Raw genomic sequence first — 19,499 nt, 5'->3', positions numbered from 1 at the left:
AACACAAATTCAAGATAATTCAGCCCTGGAGCTCACGGGGTGACCACAGGCGAGTCACACTATCTTTCAGCCTACCCTCCCTCGCAGGGCTGTTGTTTTATTGCACTAGCAACACCTTCATAAAATTGTACAAAACTTTTGGCCCAGCCTTCCCCACCCTGGCGCCCTACATATCTGAAGCCCATACGGCTATAACAACATAAGACATCTGCTCTGGCCCTTTAAAAGGGGACGGTAACCATGGAGACCGAGGGGGGTCAGGGGTTTGAGACGCTTCTCCCGCCTCCGGCATGTGGTGACGCCATTAGAGCGCGCGCGGGCGCGCGCGCCTCCTGACGACTCTTTGCCGCTCTCTGGGAAGGCGGCGGCTGTACGTCACAGCGAGCGCGACGAGGGAGCGACGGTCGGCTTCTGAGGATGTAAGTAGCGGGAAAGAGGCGGTAATCCGTCGCCATCCGGCCCCGGTCGGGCGGCGGGGAGCCGTGAGGGCATCTGAGAGCGTCGAGAGAAGGTTCTTGGAGCCGCTGAGGGGCTTCTGTGGAGGGTCGGCCTCGCGGTTGAGCGTGAGCCTGGCCTAGCAGTGGGGATGGCCTTGGCGGCGGGGGGGGGGGGGGAGGAGGCTGTCTGTGATTGACGCCTGAGTTCAGGTTTGCTCCGCCCCTTTCCGGTCCCTCTTGCTCTGAGTTGGGGGGTGGAAGCTCATATAGGACGTAGGGCGCTGCCTTATCCCGAATCAAACCATTGGTCCATTTAGCCCGGTATAGTTGACACCGACTGGCAGTGGCTCTGCAGGGTTTCAGGCAGGATTCCTTCCGAGCCCTACCTGGAGAAGCCGGGGTTCTGCATGCAAAGCACGTGCTCTGCCACCGAGCTACGGCCATTATATCACGTCGGGTGCGTGGAGAAGGGGTTTCGCTTCTCTTTCTCCCCCTTCCCCTTGGTGTTCTCCCCAGTTTCCTGGTGTCCACCACAGACACATGTTTTAAGCATTTCCCCGTAGTGCCGGCTAAGGTTGTGCTCTCTCATTCTCTAAGTAATATATTTTGTACTATAAAATATAATTTGTTACTAGTTTTATAAAATAAAATGTGTTTTATCCCACCTTTCTCCAAGGAACAAAGGGTGGCGTTTATGGCTTTTCTCTTCCTCTTCCCTTTTATCCTCTAAACTGTGTGAGGTAGGTTAGGCTGTGAGTTAATATGACTGGCCCAAAGCCATTCACTGAGCCTCACGACTGAACTTGTGTCTCCGTCGTCCTTGAGGTAGGTTAGGCTGAGAGTTAATATGACTGGCCCAAAGCCATTCACTGAGCCTCACGACTGAACTTGTGTCTCTGTTGTCCTTGTCTGATGCCAACCACTGCACCACACTGGCTCATTATCTCCCAGAATATTTGGCTTCAAGTGTGGGATTTCTTAATTGGATTCCCAGATCGGTTCTTACATTAGAGCATTATGCTGTTGCTAGTGCTGTTCTTATAAAAACAAGTTGAAGCCAATGTGTCTGCTAGAGCCTGTGTAGCACATGGAGGGGATAAGTTCTCTGTTCAGTGGGCTTATAGTGTAGATCATAAAATGAGCCCTGCTGGATCTGACTAAGGGTCCACTTAGTTCAACATCCTCTTTCTAGTAGTGGCCAGTCAGGTAGTTCATGAAGTCCAGCAAGTATGATCTAAAGCAGGGGTGAGCATCTTCATTGGGTTGGAGGGGGCTCCATTGCTCCCCCCCTCCTGCGGAACCAGCTGCACATCGCCGCTGGAAGTGATAACATGACCTGTTTCTCTGTAGAATCACTCTCTCCCCAGCCTGCCAAACAGTGGAGGAAGTGTGAGTCTGCTGGGAATCTAGCAGCGAGGTGGTGGCAGGGGACCCAATGGGGGCTTCCAAAAATCCCCATGTGGGGTGCATGTGGGCGTCATATTGCCCACCTCTGGTCTAAAGGCACCAGCCCTTCTTCACTGTGTTTTGTCTTGTCTCCTGGTATCCAAAAAAATACTGCCAAAGAAATAACAGTTAATTTCCTGTGTTTTAAAAAAAATACCTGGGATATGGCTCTTCTCTGATAACTTGGTAATCTGAGGCCATATTTACACAAACAGTTATTAAATAGCTTTAACACTTTTGTGCTGCCCAAAGTGAGAGAACTACTTAAATTTAAAGTTTACAGGCGTATGAATTTAGAAGAATTATACCTTAACTCTTGCATTGTTTGCTTATGGAAATTGCTAGAGTACGTCCTGCTGTTTCTCCTTCTGAAGATGCTTCTGTTCACCACACAATACAGGGCTTCGTTCAGAACATGTTGTTGAAAGCAGATCCAATAAGAGATCTGGGACCTCCTCACAGAAGTTCCCTGAACATGATTTTTGTAGGGCAGGGGAATGGCATTACACACATCTGTTTTTAAAATTTATGTGAGTGACACAAAAGTAAGAGATATGTTCCTGAATGACCCATGCAGGATTATTTGACATCGTTTATGAACTTGAACAGAGCTTCCAGTTGAAAAATGTAAGCTTATGGGAATAGTCTGCTGCTACACCAGAACCATGTAATATAGCAGTGATTGCTTTCGCTTTCTTTTATGCTGTTGAGGCAGTTGCAAGTTAAGTTATAGACAACTGTAGAAGAATCACATGTCTGATATAGTTTGCTTATTAAGCATTTTTCCCAGTATTATTACCCAGCTTGCCCTCCACAAAGGAAAGGGCATATAGCTTTAAAGACACAAAATATTTTTGCTCTTAGTATGCATGTCAAAATAGCTTTGATCTCTCAGTGCCTTTTGAGTTACAGGGGCCTAACTGTGGACAGGGATTGAAGTTAGGGATGTACGAAACACTTACCTGGTTTCGTCCAGGGACATCCGCGGTGGGGGAAAGGCGCTCCGTCCCTCCCCCCGAAATCCTTGACAGGGGGGAGGCGATCCGTTCCTCCCCCCCGGAATCCTGGCCAGCCGGCTCTGCTCTGCGGCCAGGCTGCAGAGCCGCCAGCCGGGCCAACCCGCAGCGGGGCCTCCAGCCGCTACTGGGCTGGTGAGGATGCAAATGGCGTCCTGAGTAGGGGACGCCATTTGCGTCCCTGCTTTAGCTGTGATAGGCTACATAAATATTTATGTAGCCTATCACGGGCTACCATAGGGACGCAAATGGCGTCCCCTACTCAGGACGCCATTTGCGTCTGCACCAGCCTGGCAGCAGGCAGAGCTGCCACCGCTGGAGCCGCAGCCAGGTAGGCTCCGTTTCGCGGGGCTTTCACGGGGTGGTGGGGCAGGTTGCTCCATTCCGCCACGGATTCCGGGGGGCCGAATTCACTGGAATTCGGCCCCCTGGTATCCGTGGCAGAATTCTCTAACATCCCTAATTGAAGTACAGGAATTAAAACCTTGGCCTTTCAAAGGTTGCCTCCATTTTCCAAATGTTGCCCTGATATTGGTTTTCTGGAGAGATGCTTGCATACAATTACACAGAAATATGCATAAACCTAACAGTAACCTGTATGCTCTTCCATTCATTTGGATTAGGTTTGTATGTATGTGTGTTAAAATATCTATTGTTTTTAAAGTTTGCCACCCTCAGTTCTCTCCTGAAGGGCAGAATTAAAATCTTCTAAATAAACAGAAGTAATCTCTACCACTCAAATTTTAGAGAAACCTTTGAGCCCATGGTGTATGTGGCCTGTAAGGACTTACAGTGGCTCACATGAATTAACCAGCTCACTGCTACAACTGGAGGCTCACCTATGCTCTGAGGACAGGGCTGTCTTTGTACTCTGTGCAGTCCTCAGGCATAGCCTTGGAGTGAGCCTGGTGTCTGGGCTTTAATTGGTGTTTTACAAAATTAAGTATAGAATGCTGATACAAAAGAAAATATTGTATCAGAGAAACTGCATTAAAAATTTTAAAAAGCAGAGCTGTGAAAATAAGACATTGAAGATTTAGGATGTGCGGGAGCAATTCTGGTAATTCTGGCCTTCCCCCTTACTAAACACACGGTACATAGTTTTAAACTGAGGTGTCTCACTGCCTATTGGAATGTTGGGTGTCTAAATCTCCAGACTAGAAAACCCAGTGTACTTTGCTACTTCGGTTGCAACGTTTTTCTTCCTCTTGAAAGGTGGCCAGAAGGGAATCTCAAATGCACCTTTAACACACACTGTGCAAGTTGTTCGGCAGATGCTATTTTCAGCTGGGGAATTGGTTGTTAACAGCTGCGCAGGGATGTGCTAACTATAATGCTTTGCATGAACAATGTCTCGATAGCGTGTGCTTTTTCTTGTGAAGCAGGTTTCTTCTGCCTATATGTTAATTGTCTCTCAATCCTTTTATCTTGTCACTAGGCTGCTCTTTGGAGTTTATTGCACTCGCTTAGGGATCGTTTCTCAGAATCAAGGAGTTAGAAGTAAGCTTTCAGATAAGTGAGGCCCCCACTGTGCCGCTTTTGGACTCGGAAGGGGAAAATGGAGCTGTCAGGAATGAAAAAGAAGAGTTTGCTAGGCATCAAGGAAAATAATAAAAAGTCCAGCACTAGGTAATAATTGTCTGAATTTTCAAGGCCTAACCCCTCTTGGGGGGTCTGTGCAGTCTACTTTCAGGCTTTCCCAGCAAGCATGAGGAATTAGAAATGCATATTTCCTCTTTTCATAACTTCCATATGTCACACACCATTGGCTTTCTTTTGTGAAGCTGCTCCATAGTGTAACTGCTGGGAATTTGTGTCTAGCATTCCAACCTTGTCACAGTGGTTGTTCTTGCTTTTGTTGGTAACTGAAATCTGGAAGTTAAGTTTCCAAACCTCTCTTCGTTAAAGGGCTCCCTCTCCTACCAAGCGCAAAGACCGTACCGAAGAAAAATCCAAGGATCGGTCCAAGGACAAACCCGCCACAAAGGAATCAAGTGAAAAGGACCGTGGGCGTGACAAAACTCGCAAAAGGCGCAGCGCCTCCAGTGGCAGCAGTAGCACCAGGTAAGCTGAGTGACTCATCAAGAATTCTAGGGTTTGATAAAGGATGTGTCAGGGATTAGGTCTTCCAAGGACTGTTGGCTAACTGTTAAAAATGGAGGTCCCATGTTCAGAGGAAGCATACCTGTAAGTCTTGGATGCTGGAAGCACAGTATCTGTGTTGACGGGAAGAGGTGGCTGTCTCCACCATGCCCTGTTTTGTAAGATTCCTGGGACTGTAGGGCTGTTGGAGACTGCAGGAAAGATGCACCTTGATCTGATCCGGCAAGTTGGTTATTACATGAAGAGGTTGATGGAAGCAATAATGCAAACGCTATTTGATTCCAGTCCCATTTTCCAGACTGAGGTCTTGGGAGTTTGAGTGGACTACCCACAAATAATCCACTTGGCACTTATTAAAAGAGCATCCTCTCTGAACTCAGCTTGTGGAGGTGGCCGGTTATGGGTGAGAGGTGCTCCAGGTTGCATGTGTGTCATTCTCAACACCTTCACAAGTTCTCTGGTTATCAGGTGAAAATGGTTGTATTTTAAACTGTTTTATCGTGATAGCGGGATTTTATTGTTGGACTGGTACTTGTTTTGTTAATATTGTAAGCCGCTTTGTGCTCCTTTGGGGGGAAAGGAGGGGTATAATTATTTTAAATAAATAAACGCTTGTTCCCACCTGGTTGACCCTCCTCTGCCAGGTCTCGGTCCAGCTCCACATCCAGTTCCGGTTCGAGCTCCAGCACCGGCTCCAGCAGTGGCTCCAGTTCATCCTCCGCATCAAGCCGTTCCGGGAGCTCTAGCACTTCTCGTAGCTCCAGCTCCAGCAGCTCCTCAGGCTCTCCGAGCCCCTCCCGACGTAGGCATGACAACAGGAGACGTTCCCGTTCGAAGTGAGTCTGGGTTATCCACGGGGTGGGATTGCTGTTGATCGTGTGCTTTGGTTACTTGATCTCCATTGGCCTTGATGAACACTTCCTGTGAGATTTACTTGAAGCAAGCAGTAGTTGGGCATTTCCTTCATACAAAGCTGGCGTATATACTGAGTCAGACCATTAATTGATCTGTTGTCAGCACTAACCCGCAGCAGCTCTCCAGGGTTTCAGACAGAGGTCTTCCTCAGCCCTCCCTGGAGGCATCAAGGGTTGAACCTGGGACCTCCTGCATGCCAAGCGTGTATTGCGCCACTGAGCTACGGCCCTTCCCCAAAGTCTTCTTTGTCTGTGAAGAAAGAATATTTGGAACACCTGTGATATTTTTAAAAGTCTGACTGTATCCAGAGAAGTCAAAACAATTCACTGGACACTCTGTTGTGCTCTGATATGCATAGGGTATTTAATATTACTGTAACATCCTAAATACTGCCCCGTAATAAATTTCACTTGACCAGACCACACAGAATGCTGATGGGTTCTGAAGTACTCTGCAACATGGTGGAAGACATTTTAGTTTACAAAGTGAAACTTTTGAGTTCTGAAGCAGGTTTGAACATGAGGTAGGCAACGTGGTCCATTTGCATCCCTCTCTGAGACTGCTTCCTTACTTTTCTGGTCTGAGACGGGCCATGTTCATGAACAAGGTCTGTTTAGGAAGATGCCCTGCCACCAGTATGTGTGAATGTCAAACGACAAAGGCAGTGGATTTTAAGATGGCGCTGGAGATCATCAGGCTTGGAGAAAAGGGGCTTGCATTCTCCATCCCTCCAAAACCTTCAATATTGATTACATTGCCACATTCTGAATACTGGCTTGCCGGTCCAGATTTACGCAACAGACACGTTAACTGGTGCAGCTTCCTAGCATGCCATAAACCGCATTCCCAGAGTGAGAGGCAAACTCAAAATATTTCCTTGGGCTATACTTTGCTGTTTGTGATCTAAAGGCTTTCCTTGGAGCAAAATAATGTATTGGATGCAATTTGGGTTGATAATTTTTGTCTTTTTAAAGCTCATCCTTGGGTGCGTAGTATTTAAAAAGGTGCTTCTGAATTGCATCTTGGTGGACAATATCTAGCAAAGATCCACCTAAATATCATTGAAATTAATTGGACACAGCCTAAATAATCACCTACTTATTTGATCCTTTGAATATGATTCTTGCAGTCTGTAAATGCCAGATAGCAGTTGGCAACTTTTTTTAAGGTCTAACGAATTTAGTAAGGAATATTAAATAATCAAGATTGTTGTCTTTATAAATTGTTGATGGTTTTTTGTTGTAGATTTATATGTTAGAAAAATATGACACATTTTGAATATTTCCACTAGGTCTAAGCCACCCAAGAGAGATGAAAAGGAACGGAAGAGGAGGAGTCCATCACCCAAACCCACCAAAGTGCATGTTGGGAGACTAACCAGAAATGTGACCAAGGTAATAGCTGGTCACTTGATTGCTCTCAGAAAGAGCAAGAAAAGACTTTGGAGTTGGAGATTTAAATGCAAATTTAATTTGAATGTTGGGAATTTATGGTCAAATTACTTATAAAACAAATTGACGCATGCCAGACTTGTAGATGTTGAACACTAACCTAGAGGAAATAGCAAGCTGCCTTGTCAAATTATGTCATCTAGTTCGGTATTATCTACTGTAATTGGCAGTGACTCTCCAAGGTCTCAGACAGAGGTCTTTCACTGGACCTACTTACCTGACCCTTTGAACTGGACATGCCCAGTATCGAACTTGGGAACTTCTGCAATTGCAGCAGAAGTATTGGTCTGTACCAGTTGTATTTCAGTATTCAACTTCCTATATTTCAGTATTCAACTTCCTATAAATATCTAGCATATTTGAGTAAAGTTTGAATAATCTAGGAAGAAAAATTGTGACAGAAGCATCTTTGTATGGATTCGCCTGGTATTCACACCTTTATCCAATTCCAGTTAAAGGTGTGCATGCTGTGTTGCTGCCTCTTCCCTTTCAGCATTCCATTATAAAGTTGGAAGGAAATGGAAATTTGCCACAGTCATTAAGGGGAATTCTTTTTTCCCACAGGATCATGTAATGGAAATATTTTCCACTTATGGAAAGATCAAAATGATTGACATGCCAGTTGACAGGCTCAATCCACACCTCTCCAAAGGATACGCATATGTAGAATTTGAGAATCCAGATGATGCCGAGAAGGCGCTGAAGCACATGGATGGAGGTACGTATCATAAACCGGACAGGCGCTGGTGCTGTGCCACGTTGTGTAGTCTGCTGAATTGTGCAGTCTGGTATCTGACGAAGTGATGGGAATTTCTCTATCTCTTAGACTATGTGTTTGTAAGTGTCAGACTTGTGATTGCGAGCCTTTTTGGAAAAAGAGTCTTTCATTTATGAAAAGTGGCTACCAACTCCAAGCTTTTTGGACAAAGTTGGTTATAAATAAGGTATTATCCATTCCCACATACCAACTCACTTAGATTGGGATGATCCACTCTTCAACACTTTGACCAATAACCCAGTCAGTTGGGTTGCAGAAGCTCCATCAACCAGTTCTCCTTGCAAACAAAATGGCTACAGCAGCCTTCTTCCAACCAGGTGCCACCCAGATGTTTTGGGCTATAGTCACAACACATTTGGATGATGCCAGACTAGGGAAGGCTGGGCCACAAACTTGCTTTTTTTAAAAAAGGTGATAACAGGCAATGCCAAATACTCCAAGCTCTCTCACCTAGTTAGAGCTCTCCTCACTTTAGCTGTGCAATCCAGCTGTTTTTTCATCTCCAATCTGGTATTTTCTGTCTCTGAATCTCCAAAAATCTGAACACTGAATGATCTTTCTCCTGTAGCCAGATAGGTAGCTGAGATGAGAATACGCTGTGTCTAGAAAGATTTTTGATGCTGAAACACACTGAGTTCGTGATCTGTTTTTGTGATCTTCAACAGGGCAGATTGATGGTCAGGAGATCACGGCCACAGCTGTCTTGACTCCTCGGCCTAGGCTACCTCCCAGGCGTTTCTCCCCTCCCAGGAGGATGTTGCCTCCGCCGCCCATGTGGCGTCGTTCACCACCTCGCATGAGGAGAAGGTAGGCTGCCTTAATGGGGCTGTGTAAGATACAGGAGGGCTGTAACTGTTCAGTTGTTGAGACTACAACTTGTCTTATATCCATCCTTTTCATTGAGGTAGCATATCACCTTCAAATTCTACTGCTTGTAAAATGTTTTCAGATGTTGCTTGGATTGTTGGAGCCACCTTAGTGAGCAACAGTTCTTGAGGGGCCCTCAATCACAAAAAGGTGATTCCCACAATCATCTTCCCCTCCTCTTCACTGTTTCCAAACCCTAAAATGGGTGGGTAACTGGGGGGCACGTGTGGCAAAATATTTTTAAAAAAAATTTACCCCCCCCCATGGCCATATAAACGCAATGGAGGGTTAAACAGGCCAAATTGAGCTTGTTCTGAAGCTAAGTTTGAACCGTATAGCACTCCATAACCACAACGGAGCACCTTACAGGTAAAATTTGGCTTCAGGACAAGCTCAGTGTGGGCCGTTCAGCACTCTGTAGTGCTAACATGGCCATTTTCTTTGGGGGGGAAATGTGAGGTTTTTGGGTGCCCTGCAGAATGCATTCCACAGGGGGATACAGGTGGTGGAAATGGCCCCCAGACGCCCTGAAGGTGCCAAGCCCTGCTCTAAAACTTGGATTTGCCTACATATAGCTATGATATTTACAATACCTTGTTCATTAAAGCCCTCTGGATTTAGAGTTTTTGTTGCGAGTTAAATGACTACTACCCTGTTTATGTCCCCAGCAGTGCATCTGATTTTAAAGTTCTGCAATGCTGTTGTCTGGCTCTGTTTTTAACATATTTGTGATTATTGTGGATGGGAGCACTACTGAGAAGTCATAGCCTGCTGGCTTTCATACTGTAGTAGGGGCTGGTTTGGTGGGGAGATAGTTAAGTGTGGTCATGCAGTTTTGGTGTTTGCATATCTGAAAAGTTTCTTTGTTCCTGTAGGAGCTCTGGCAGGTAAGAGCTAAACAATTCAAAGAGACATCTGTGGGGTTCATTTGAACCACACCAAGGATGGACCATTTGAGCAAGTTCATTGCTTGCTGTGCAGTGCACTGCAGCTGGTGGTGAGCCAAGTATGTCTCCAAAGGATTTTAGAGGTTGGAACCAGTTGGCTTCAGATTCTGCCTCATAGTGTTACGATGCATACACATGTGTGCGCACACGTGTGCGCACTCAAACAACGTTAGCCAGGACCTGGAATAATGTTGAGCCAATTCAGCTGGTGTGCTTGTGTTGAGAAAACAGCTGCAGGGCCTGTCAAGAAGTCGCCTTCCAGATCCTCCCCAAGTGTACACCAGAAGCACAAACACCCTAGCAGCAGGGACCCAGAAATTCTGTTTTTAGCAGTACCCTTGCTGTGTTTCATTATGAATAGTTGTATGTTTCTCCTGCTCACATGAGGGGTGTGTGTGTACATCAAACTGCTATTATCTACTACCCATCTTGAGCTCTTCAGAGGAAAGGTGGGATATCAATATTTTAAATAAAATAGGATATGAAATCTACTTTGGACTCCGGCTTAATAAAAAGGGACAAGATAGGATGGATCTTAAAAATTATTGACACCTTTCTCCTAATGAAGCTCTGCTCCTCCTCTTAAACAACCATCCTCTTTCAGGTCCAGGTCTCCCAGGCGCAGGTCCCCAGTCCGCAGGCGATCGAGATCCAGATCTCCAGGCCGGAGGCGACACCGCAGTCGCTCCAGTTCCAACTCTTCCCGATAAAATGCAGGACTTGGCAGCTTCTTGGGTTTTGTTTTTTTAACTTAAAGTGCATCCAGTTTAAAATTGTACCTTTTTTAAAAATAAAGGAATGGGAATGGAGGAAAGGGTGTGCTGAGAAACTGAAAACTAGCTAAGTGTCTTGGCCCCAGTGGGATGGGGGGGTGGGGGTTTAACTTCCTTGCATTGAAGTAAAGTGCTTTCTAAAGGTACCTTTGTTTCTGAGGTTCTAAATGAGAAATATGCTTTAGACATCAGATCTGTCCTCATGAGTCCAGTGAGCTCTGTTACTTTTAGGTTACACTAAAAATAAAGAACATCCCTTTCCTCTTCTTCACCCACTCAGCAAATTTAGATACAATCTCTTTGTCTCCCCCCCCCCCCATTAACTCCTGCATATGGAGATGTTGGATGCTGCAACCTTTGGCATGGTGAACGAACCCATTGCATTCTTGCACAGGGAGACAGAAAAGGTTACAGACATCCCGTATACCTGTGGTTGTTCCCTCAAACCAACCCAAGAACTTGAAAAAGAATCCTGGTTTTCTTGTCAGGCTTCCCTTTGCCAACATGGCTTTGGTACATTGTTCACATGGCCCTTTCCTTCCAGAATCTATGTAAATGCTTTTGCTTTTTAGGAGATGTGAAACAAATTGGCAAAAAAGAGATTTTGCTCATCCTCTAGGGTTGATTTTGAGACCAATTCAGGTAACTAAGGTTCAGTTTGCAAAAGGTGAGAGTTTTGCAGCCTACTGTACAGTCATTACTATAAAGTTTGATTTTTGTATAACTTTGTAGCATCTTGTAGTAGTCATGTTGTGTTTGTACTTGTGTAAAGCGACAAGACTGAATAAACCAATATGGTTGCAAGTTAATGTGTGTTGATCATTTTGTTGAACTATAGATGGCAGGTACCCAGAATCTTAAGACGCTCCCCTTTCTCTCCAATACATACATACACACACACTCACATAGGGCCTCTTCCAAAATTGCCTCCTGCAATACATCCATGCATCACTAAAAACATAGTCTACTTTTTTCTTCAACATTATTATTTAATTCACATATAGACTAGGCTTAGTCAACCAAGATCTTTTTTGAAGAGTGTGAGAGACTCATCATATGCTACTAGAGGAATATTATCTTACATATAATTCAAAGATGTTAATTGGTCATCCCTTTTTGATTGCCTTCTTGTTGACTGATTCTCATGAAACACACTTGGAAGGCTCTTGACCGGCAGATTCCATGAATAACAGTGGTTTTCATTATAATTCAGTCAGGAGTTTATGTCCATAAAGCTTTTATTTTAAGAATTAGGCTATCTTCAATAATTATTTACTATAATAAACAATTGCAAATTGGAGCAAAATAAAATATGAACACAAAAAAGTTTCTGTACACATTTATGAACACAAGTGCAGGTAAAAGTACAATGATATGCCAGTAACATGCAGCCTGTAAACAAATCATGAAGGGATTAAGAGACACCTGCAGTTAAAAGTAACCTTGTTAAAGTTTAGTTATTGCTCAGAAAGGAAGTCTCTAGCTGTTAAATTTAACAGAAGAACGTTTAAAAGATTCTGTACAACTTTATAAACACAGGTGCAGGCCAAAGCACAGCGATATGCTAGTAACATATGTAAGGGCAAAATGCTATGGCCGGCTAGTCAGCAGCTAGAAGGCCATAGGATAGCTCGGTTCCCTGAGAACCGACCTCTGCCCCTTCTGCGCTGCCTCATAGGAAGTGCAGATTGGCTCTGCGCTGGTAAGAGGAGCGCAGAGCAGCGAAAACGGGGGCGTTCCTGGGGGAGGGGCAGGCAGATGTGCTTTTCCGACACTGTCTGGCATGTGCCCCCACTGCTCCGACTTCCTGTGGCTAGACAGCCAAAATCGACTGTCCAGCTGCGAATGCAGGGGATCTTCCCCTCTGTGCTGCTCCTGCCCTGCATTGGATAGGCAGTCGCCTATCCCGATAGGATTGTGCCCTAAACAAGTCATGTGCGCTCACTGGCAAACCTCACCATTCAAGTCGTGGATCAGCCAGAACAAGGACGTTAAGCGGCCGCCCAGGAGTTTACACAAAGAAGATTGTATTTAAGGAAGTTTTGTAAAGATAAAAGATCTAACACTTCGAATGTTTCAATAAATGCAGTTAGTTAATTTAAACCTTTCGTTAGATTTGATTCCCCCCCCCCCCAATGAACTGTGTTCACGGGTAACCAACTGGTTTTTAACACAGCCAAATGAGAGACGCTGATGTTGCAGCCTGCCTGCAACTCATGGTCTCTGATGCTTCTCTTTATGGCTTCTCACATGTTCCAGCCTTCAGTGAGGCAGAGCGGTTACAGAATCATAGAATAGCAGGGTTGGAAGGGGCCTACAAGGCCATCGAGTCCAACCCCCTGCTCAATGCAGGAATCCAAGTCAGAGCATCCCTGACAGATGGCTGTCCAGCCTCGTCTTGAAGGCCTCCAGTGTGGGAGAGCCCACCACTTCCCTAGGTCATTGGTTCCGTTGTCGTATTGCTCTTACAGTCAGGAAGTGTTTCCTGATGTTCAGCCGGAATCTGGCTTCCTGTAACTTGAGTATTGGACTAGGACTCGAGGCACCAAGGTTTGATTTCCTTCTCAGCCATGAAACTCACTGGATTGATCTTGGGCCAGTCACTAACCTACCTCACAGGATTGTTGTGTATGGAGAAGGGAGAAGAACCGTCTATATTCCAGAGGTGGGGGGACCTGCGGTCTTACAGATAACGCTGCACTACATCTCCCATCATCCCCGACAGTTGGCCATGCTGAGTGAGGCTGATAGGAGTTGGAGTCCAGAATACCAGGACGGCCACAGGTTCTCGTCCTCTGAAACTCCTTGGAGAAAGAGTGGGATATAAATAAATAATAATTTAAAAAAATCAGCCCAGCACTAAAAACAGAGCGAACCGCTGTTTCAAAATCGGGGCTTCCTTTGTTACTGTCTCTTTAAGACGGGGAAGGGCGGGGGAGCGAGCGAGCCGCGAAGCGTCGCAAGAGGCGGGCCGATTCGGCCGACTCGACTCAAGGTTGGGACGCGCTAGCCTTTTTTTGGTTTAATCTCTATGGTCAGTCTCCTTCACTCCGGGTAAACAACATTTACCTCAGTCGTTCGCCGATTCGACACTCGGCTGGCGCGCTCCCTCCCGCTCCCTCTCCCCCTCTCCCTCTCCCTCTCCCTCTCTCTCTCCCTCTCCTCTCCCCCTCCCCCCCAGCCGAGCGGACTCCCAGCTGGGCAAAGGGAGCGTCGAATCGGCGAACGACTGCTCCTGAGGTAAATGCGACCCAGAGCGGAGGCGGCTGACCATAGAGATTAAAGAGGAAATCTAGCGCGGCACAATTCCCGGAACGTCCGGTCAGAAGTGGAAGCCGCCGTTGGTTGAGTCTCTGAAGGCGCCGCTGAGAGCGAGCGGAGGAAATAAGAAGAGTGTCACCGATCTAGGCCTGTCTGTCCAGAGGCGTAGAAGTGCGGTCGCTCCATCCTGGACATCATCTCCATGGTTGGTGAGACCCCCGTCCCCCCGCTCCGCTTAGTTTTGAGGGGTTTTGTGCGCGTGACCCTATAATTTCTCGCTGTCACTTTGTTGTTGTTGTTCAGTCGTTCAGTCTTGTCCGACTCTTCGTGACCCCATGGACCACAGCACGCCAGGCCTTCCTGTCCTGCGCTCTCTCCCGGAGCGTGCTCAAGTTCATATTCGTTGCATCCGTGATGCTATCCAGCCATCTCATCCTCTGCCGTCCCCTTCTCCCTTTGCCTTCAGTCTTTCCCAGCATCAGGGTCTTTTCCAGGGAGTTTTCTCTTCGCATTAGGTGGCCAAAATATTGGAGCTTCAGCTTCAGTATCTGTCCTTCCAATGAGCACTCAGGGTTGATTTCCTTTAGGATGGACTGATTTGACCTCCTTGCAGTCCAGGGGACTCGTAAGAGTCTTCTCCAGCACCACAGTTCGAAAGCATCAATTCTTCGGCGCTCAGCCTTCCTTATAGTCCAGCTCTCACAGCCATACATTAGTACTGGGAAAACCATAGCTTTGATTAGACGGACCTTTGTCGGCAAGGTGATGTCTCTGCTTCTTACTATGCTGTCTAGGTTGGCCATAGCTTTCCTCCCAAGGAGCAAGCGTCTTTTAATTTCATGGCTACAGTCACCGTCTGCGGTGATCTTGGAGCCCAAGAAAGTAAAATCTGTCACTGCTTCCATTTCTTCCCCTTCTATATGCCAGGAAGTGATGGGGCCAGATGCCATGATCTTCGTTTTTTGAATGTTGAGTTTCAAACCAGCTTTTGCACTCTCCTCTTTCACCCTCAACAAGAGGCTCTTGAGATCCTCTTCGCTTTCTGCCATTAGGGTGGTATCGTCTGCATATCTGAGGTTGTTGATAATTCTCCCGGCAATCTTAATTCCGACCTGTGATTCATCCAACCCGGCGTTTCTCATGATGTACTCTGCATATAAGTTAAATAAGCAGGGTGACAATATGCAGCCTTGTCGTACTCCTTTCCCAATTTGGAACCACTCGGTTGTTCCATGTCTGGTTCTTACTGTTGCTTCTTGACACTCACACAGGTTTCTCAGGAGACAGGTAAGGTGGTCTGGTACTCCCATCTCTTTAAGAATTTGCCACAGTTTGTTGTGATCCACACAATCAAAGGCTTTAGCGTAGTCAATGAAGCAGAAATAGACGTTTTTCTGGAATTCTCTTGCTTTCTCCATGATCCAGCGAATGTTGGCGATTTGTTCCTCTGCCTCTTTGAAACCCAGCTTGTACTTCCGGTAGTTCTCGGTTCACATACTGCTGAAGCCTAGCTTGTATGATTTTGAGCATCACCTTGCTGGCATGTGAAATGAGCGCAATTGTGCGGTAGTTTGAACACTCTTTGGCGTTGCCCTTCTTTGGAATTGGAATGTAAACTGACCTTTTCCAGTCTTGCGGCCATTGTTGAGTGTTCCAAATTTGTTGGCATATTGAATGCAGCACTTTAACAGCATCATCTTTTAGGATTTTAAAAAGCTCAGCTGGAATACTGTCATCTCCACTAGCTTTGTTGTTAGTAATGCTTCCTAAGGCCCACTTGACTTCACTCTCGAGGATGTCTGGCTCAAGTTCAGTGACCGCACTATCATGGCTATCAGGGACATTAAGATCTTCCCTGTATAGTTCTTCTGTGTATTCTTGCCACCTCTTCTTAATCTCATCTGCTTCTGTTAGGTCCCTGCCTTCTTTGTCCTTTATCATGCCCGTCTTTGCACAAAACGTTCCCTTGAGATCTCCGATTTTCTTGAAGAGATCTCTAGTCTTTCCCATTCTGTTGTTTTCCTCGATTTCTTTGCATTGTTCATTTAAGAAGGCCTTCTTGTCTCTCCTTGCTATTGTCTGGAACTCTGCATTCAGTTGGATATATCTTCCCCTTTCTCCCTTGCTTTTCGCTTCCCTTCTTTCCTCAGCTACTTGTAAAGCCTCATCAGACAGCCACTTTGCTTTCTTGCATTTCTTTTTCTTTGGGATGGATTTCGTTGCTGCCTCCTGAACAGTGTTACACACCTCCATCCATAGTTCCTCAGGCACTCTGTCTATCAGGTCTAATCCCTGAAATCTATTCCTCACCTCCACTGTATATTCATCAGGGATATGATTGAGGTCATACCTGAATGGTTTAGTGGTTTTCCCAACGTTCTTCAATTTCAGCCAAAATTTTGCAATAAGAAGCTCATGATCTGAGCCACAGTCAGCTCCAGGTCTTGTTTTTACTGCCTGTATAGAGCTTCTCCATCTTTGGCTGCAAAGGACATAATCAATCTGATTTCGATATTGACCATCTGGTGATGTCCATGTGTAGAGTCGCCTCTTGTGCTGTTGGAAAAGAGTGTTTGCTATGATCAGCGTGTTCTCTTGGCAAAACTCTATTAGCTTTTGTCCTGCTTCATTTTGTACACCAAGGCCATGCCTGCCTGTTATCCTGGTGATTTCTTGACTTCCTACTTTAGCATTCCAATCCCCTATGATGAAGGGGACATCTTTTTTGGGTGTGAGTTCTAGAAGGTGCTGTAGGTCTTCATAGAACCGATCAACCTCAGCTTCTTCGGCCTCAGTGGTTGGGGCATAGACTTGAATTACTGTGATGTTGAATGGTTTGCCTTGGATTCGTACTGAGATCATTCTATCGTTTTTAAGATTGTACCCCAGTACTGCTTTTCCCACCCTTTTGTTGACTATGAATGCTACTCCATTTCTTCTAAGGGATTCTTGCCCACAGTAGTAGATATGAAGGTCACCTGAATTAAATTCGCCCATGCCTGTCCATTTTAGTTCGCTAATTCCCAAGATGTTGATGTTCAATCTTGCCATCTCATGTTTGACCACCTCTAGCTTACCTTGATTCATTGATCTGACATTCCAGGTTCCTAAACAATATTGTTCTTTACAGCATCGGATTTTCTTTTCACCACCAGACACATCCACAGCTGAGTGTCCTTTCGGGTTTGGCCCAGCCGCTTCACTCTTTCTGGCGCTACTTGGAAATACCCTCTGCTCTTCCCCAGTAGTATATTGGACACCTTCCGACCTGAGGAAGTCTCATCTTCCAGCATCATATCTTTTAGCCTTGTGATACGTTCCATGGTGTTTTCTTGGCAAGGATACTGGAGTGGGTTGCATTTCCTTCTCCAGTGGACCACATTTTGTCAGAACTCTCTGCCACGACCTGTCCGTCTTGGGTGGCCCTGCACGGCATAGCTTATGGCTTCACTGAGTTACGCAAGTCCCTTCACCACAACAAGGGGTCGCTGTCACTATTTGGGGCCAAAATACAAGTTCTCGTAACGGGGAGGGCGGGAAAAAGCGATGGAGGCGCTGAGTCAGCCAATCCTGCGCACGTTTACCCGAGAGTAAGCCCCATTGAACTGAGTGGGGCCTACTTCTGAGTACGCAAGTTCAGGGCTACACTGATAGTCTCCTTTTTCTTCCCCTTTTCCCTCGTTGCATCCACGGTCACAAGGTGGGGGCGCCTTGAAGGCATGGATTTACATGGCGACTTAATTAGATTTTTAAAAAACTGGCTCCCTTCCTCCAAAGGCGCTCAGGATTTCGCAGCTGTTGTTATTACCTACATTTTTACCCCGCCTTTTCCAGCAAAAAGTGCAAGACAGTATATTCAGTTCTCGCCCTTTCTTAATTTTTATCCTCACAACGGCCCTGTGAGGTAGGTTAAGCAAAGGGGGGGGTGTCCGGCCCATTCAGTGAGAGCTTCATGGCTAAGTGGGGATTTGAACCCAAGTCTCCCCTATCCTAGTCCTCATGCTCTCTGACTCTCCTTTTTATGGTTACTCCATATGTTCCAACCTTCAGCAAGCCAGTGTTGTGTACTTCCATGGGTTACATAGCACTGGTTTCCTTCTCTTCCCTTTCCCCCCATTTTATTCCTCTATGACCCTATGTATGAGGTAGGTTAAGCTGACAGATTGGTGACTAATTCTAGGTTTATGTCTAAACGGGATTTGAACTTGTGGGTCTGTGGTTCAGTTCCAACACTGTCTGCTATAGCAGTAGCATTCAGCCTTTTCAGGCGCAGGCTACCACTTTTTAGCTCAAATCTGGAGCATGGGACCCACATCTATGTCGTTGTTGTTGTTGTTGTCCATCTTTCTTTTTCCTCTTTCCCCACTTAGGGTCGGATTCAGGATCTGCCTTCCATGAGAGAAAGGGACCTTCTGCGAGAGAAAGGGCTTGCTTGTAGAACCTCCCTGTGCTGGCTGGAGAATCCTAGAAACTGAAGGACTTTTTTCTGTCTAAACATGCATAGGATTGCGCCCTAAATCGCTTTGCCTATTGCTCGTCTTTTCCCTATCATACTGACTGTACTGGCTCTCCTGCCAAAGTCTGTAGAACTAGGTTTGTGTTCTTGCGGACATCAGGGGACAGGAAAGACCAGCTGTACTCTCTCCAACCTCTGCATTACTTATCCACCAGCTTGTTCTTTTTCAGAAGTGACCAAGAGAAATGGACTCTGACTTTCTTCAAGTTCGTCATACAGTACAAGAAGCAGTTGACACTCTGTCTTCTTCCAGAGATGGCGTCCAGATCTCTAAGACTTTGTGGAGGATTAGGAGCTACCTGGGTGGAACTGAAAATCCACCCTCCCTGAAAGAGAAGGAAGAATTTACTCGCTATCATTTCACTGCCTTTCTTCAGTGTCTTATCAGTAACCTGAGTCTTGATTGGCTGGAGCAATTCCAATCTAACAAGGAGAAGGAATTGTGGGATAGCTTTTTCTTGGAAGGACCAGCAGACCAATGTTTTATGGTTCTATTGGATTCCATCATTTCTACACAGTAAGAATGGCTTCGGCGCTGTGATTTCTAGTTCTAGAATTATGCAGTTCCTTCGGGAGCCTTGCTCCTGTGCCTAAAGTTTTTATCAGCTAAGATGCAGCAACAGGATGTTGTGATGGCCAATAGAATAAAAGGAATTGCATAAATACTAGATATTTATATATTATTTATTACATTTCTATACTGCCCAATAGCTGAAGCTCTCTAGCGGGGCTGACAACAGGATAATAGGTCTGTTGGTGGTTGCTAGTCAAAAGTTTGGCCTCTGCTGTCAGAGACAGCATATTCCTAACTGGCAAATGTTGGGGATTAATAACATAAAGAATGGCAATTGCCATCATGCCCTGCATGGAAAGTCCTTGTGACATCTGGCTGGCTACCATTGATAGAATGGCAAACTAGATGGATATTTGATCCAGCATGGCAGTTGTGTTTTTGGGATGCTCTCAGTGACTGGGTTTGGCCAACACGC

At 45.8% G+C, this 19,499-nt stretch overlaps 2 protein-coding genes across 10 annotated transcripts in view; both read left to right on the top strand.

The window, feature by feature from the left end:
- Positions 1 to 377: 377 nt before the first annotated feature.
- Positions 378 to 11,541, top strand: RNPS1 (RNA binding protein with serine rich domain 1). Of its 3 annotated transcripts, XM_084818675.1 has the most exons (9): positions 378 to 511; positions 2,284 to 2,510; positions 4,338 to 4,528; positions 4,808 to 4,963; positions 5,647 to 5,838; positions 7,209 to 7,311; positions 7,933 to 8,086; positions 8,812 to 8,953; positions 10,565 to 11,541. In XM_084818675.1, exons 3-9 carry the CDS (start codon positions 4,458 to 4,460, stop codon positions 10,668 to 10,670), a joined length of 924 nt encoding a protein of 307 aa, XP_084674801.1. In that variant the 5' UTR covers positions 378 to 511; positions 2,284 to 2,510; positions 4,338 to 4,457; the 3' UTR covers positions 10,671 to 11,541. The 3 variants fall into 3 exon arrangements, with proteins under 3 accessions (XP_084674801.1, XP_084674799.1, XP_084674800.1); XM_084818673.1 differs by lacking the exon at positions 2,284 to 2,510 and having other exon boundaries at positions 378 to 419; XM_084818674.1 differs by lacking the exon at positions 2,284 to 2,510.
- A 2,512-nt stretch (positions 11,542 to 14,053) lies between these two features.
- TELO2 (telomere maintenance 2) overlaps positions 14,054 to 19,499 on the top strand; it is a 42,603-nt gene continuing 37,157 nt past the window's right edge. For 5 of the 7 annotated variants that reach the window (XR_014785570.1, XM_084818717.1, XM_084818723.1 and 2 more), the window contains exons 1-2: positions 14,054 to 14,199; positions 18,681 to 19,027. Coding sequence is in view for 6 of the 7 variants with exons in the window: in XM_084818717.1 (XP_084674843.1) it covers positions 18,696 to 19,027 (332 nt within the window). In the remaining variant the exon portion in view is untranslated. Of the gene's footprint in view, positions 14,204 to 18,364; positions 19,028 to 19,499 lie in introns of all 7 variants that reach the window. The other 2 variants (XM_084818718.1, XM_084818719.1) reach the window with 2 other exon arrangements.

Source organism: Heloderma suspectum, chromosome 12 (genome assembly GCF_057233095.1).
Source record: "Heloderma suspectum isolate Gila_16-S chromosome 12, 16-S_ref, whole genome shotgun sequence".
Taxonomy (NCBI): domain Eukaryota; kingdom Metazoa; phylum Chordata; class Lepidosauria; order Squamata; family Helodermatidae; genus Heloderma; species Heloderma suspectum.
This window is presented reverse-complemented; position numbering and strand designations above follow the sequence as displayed.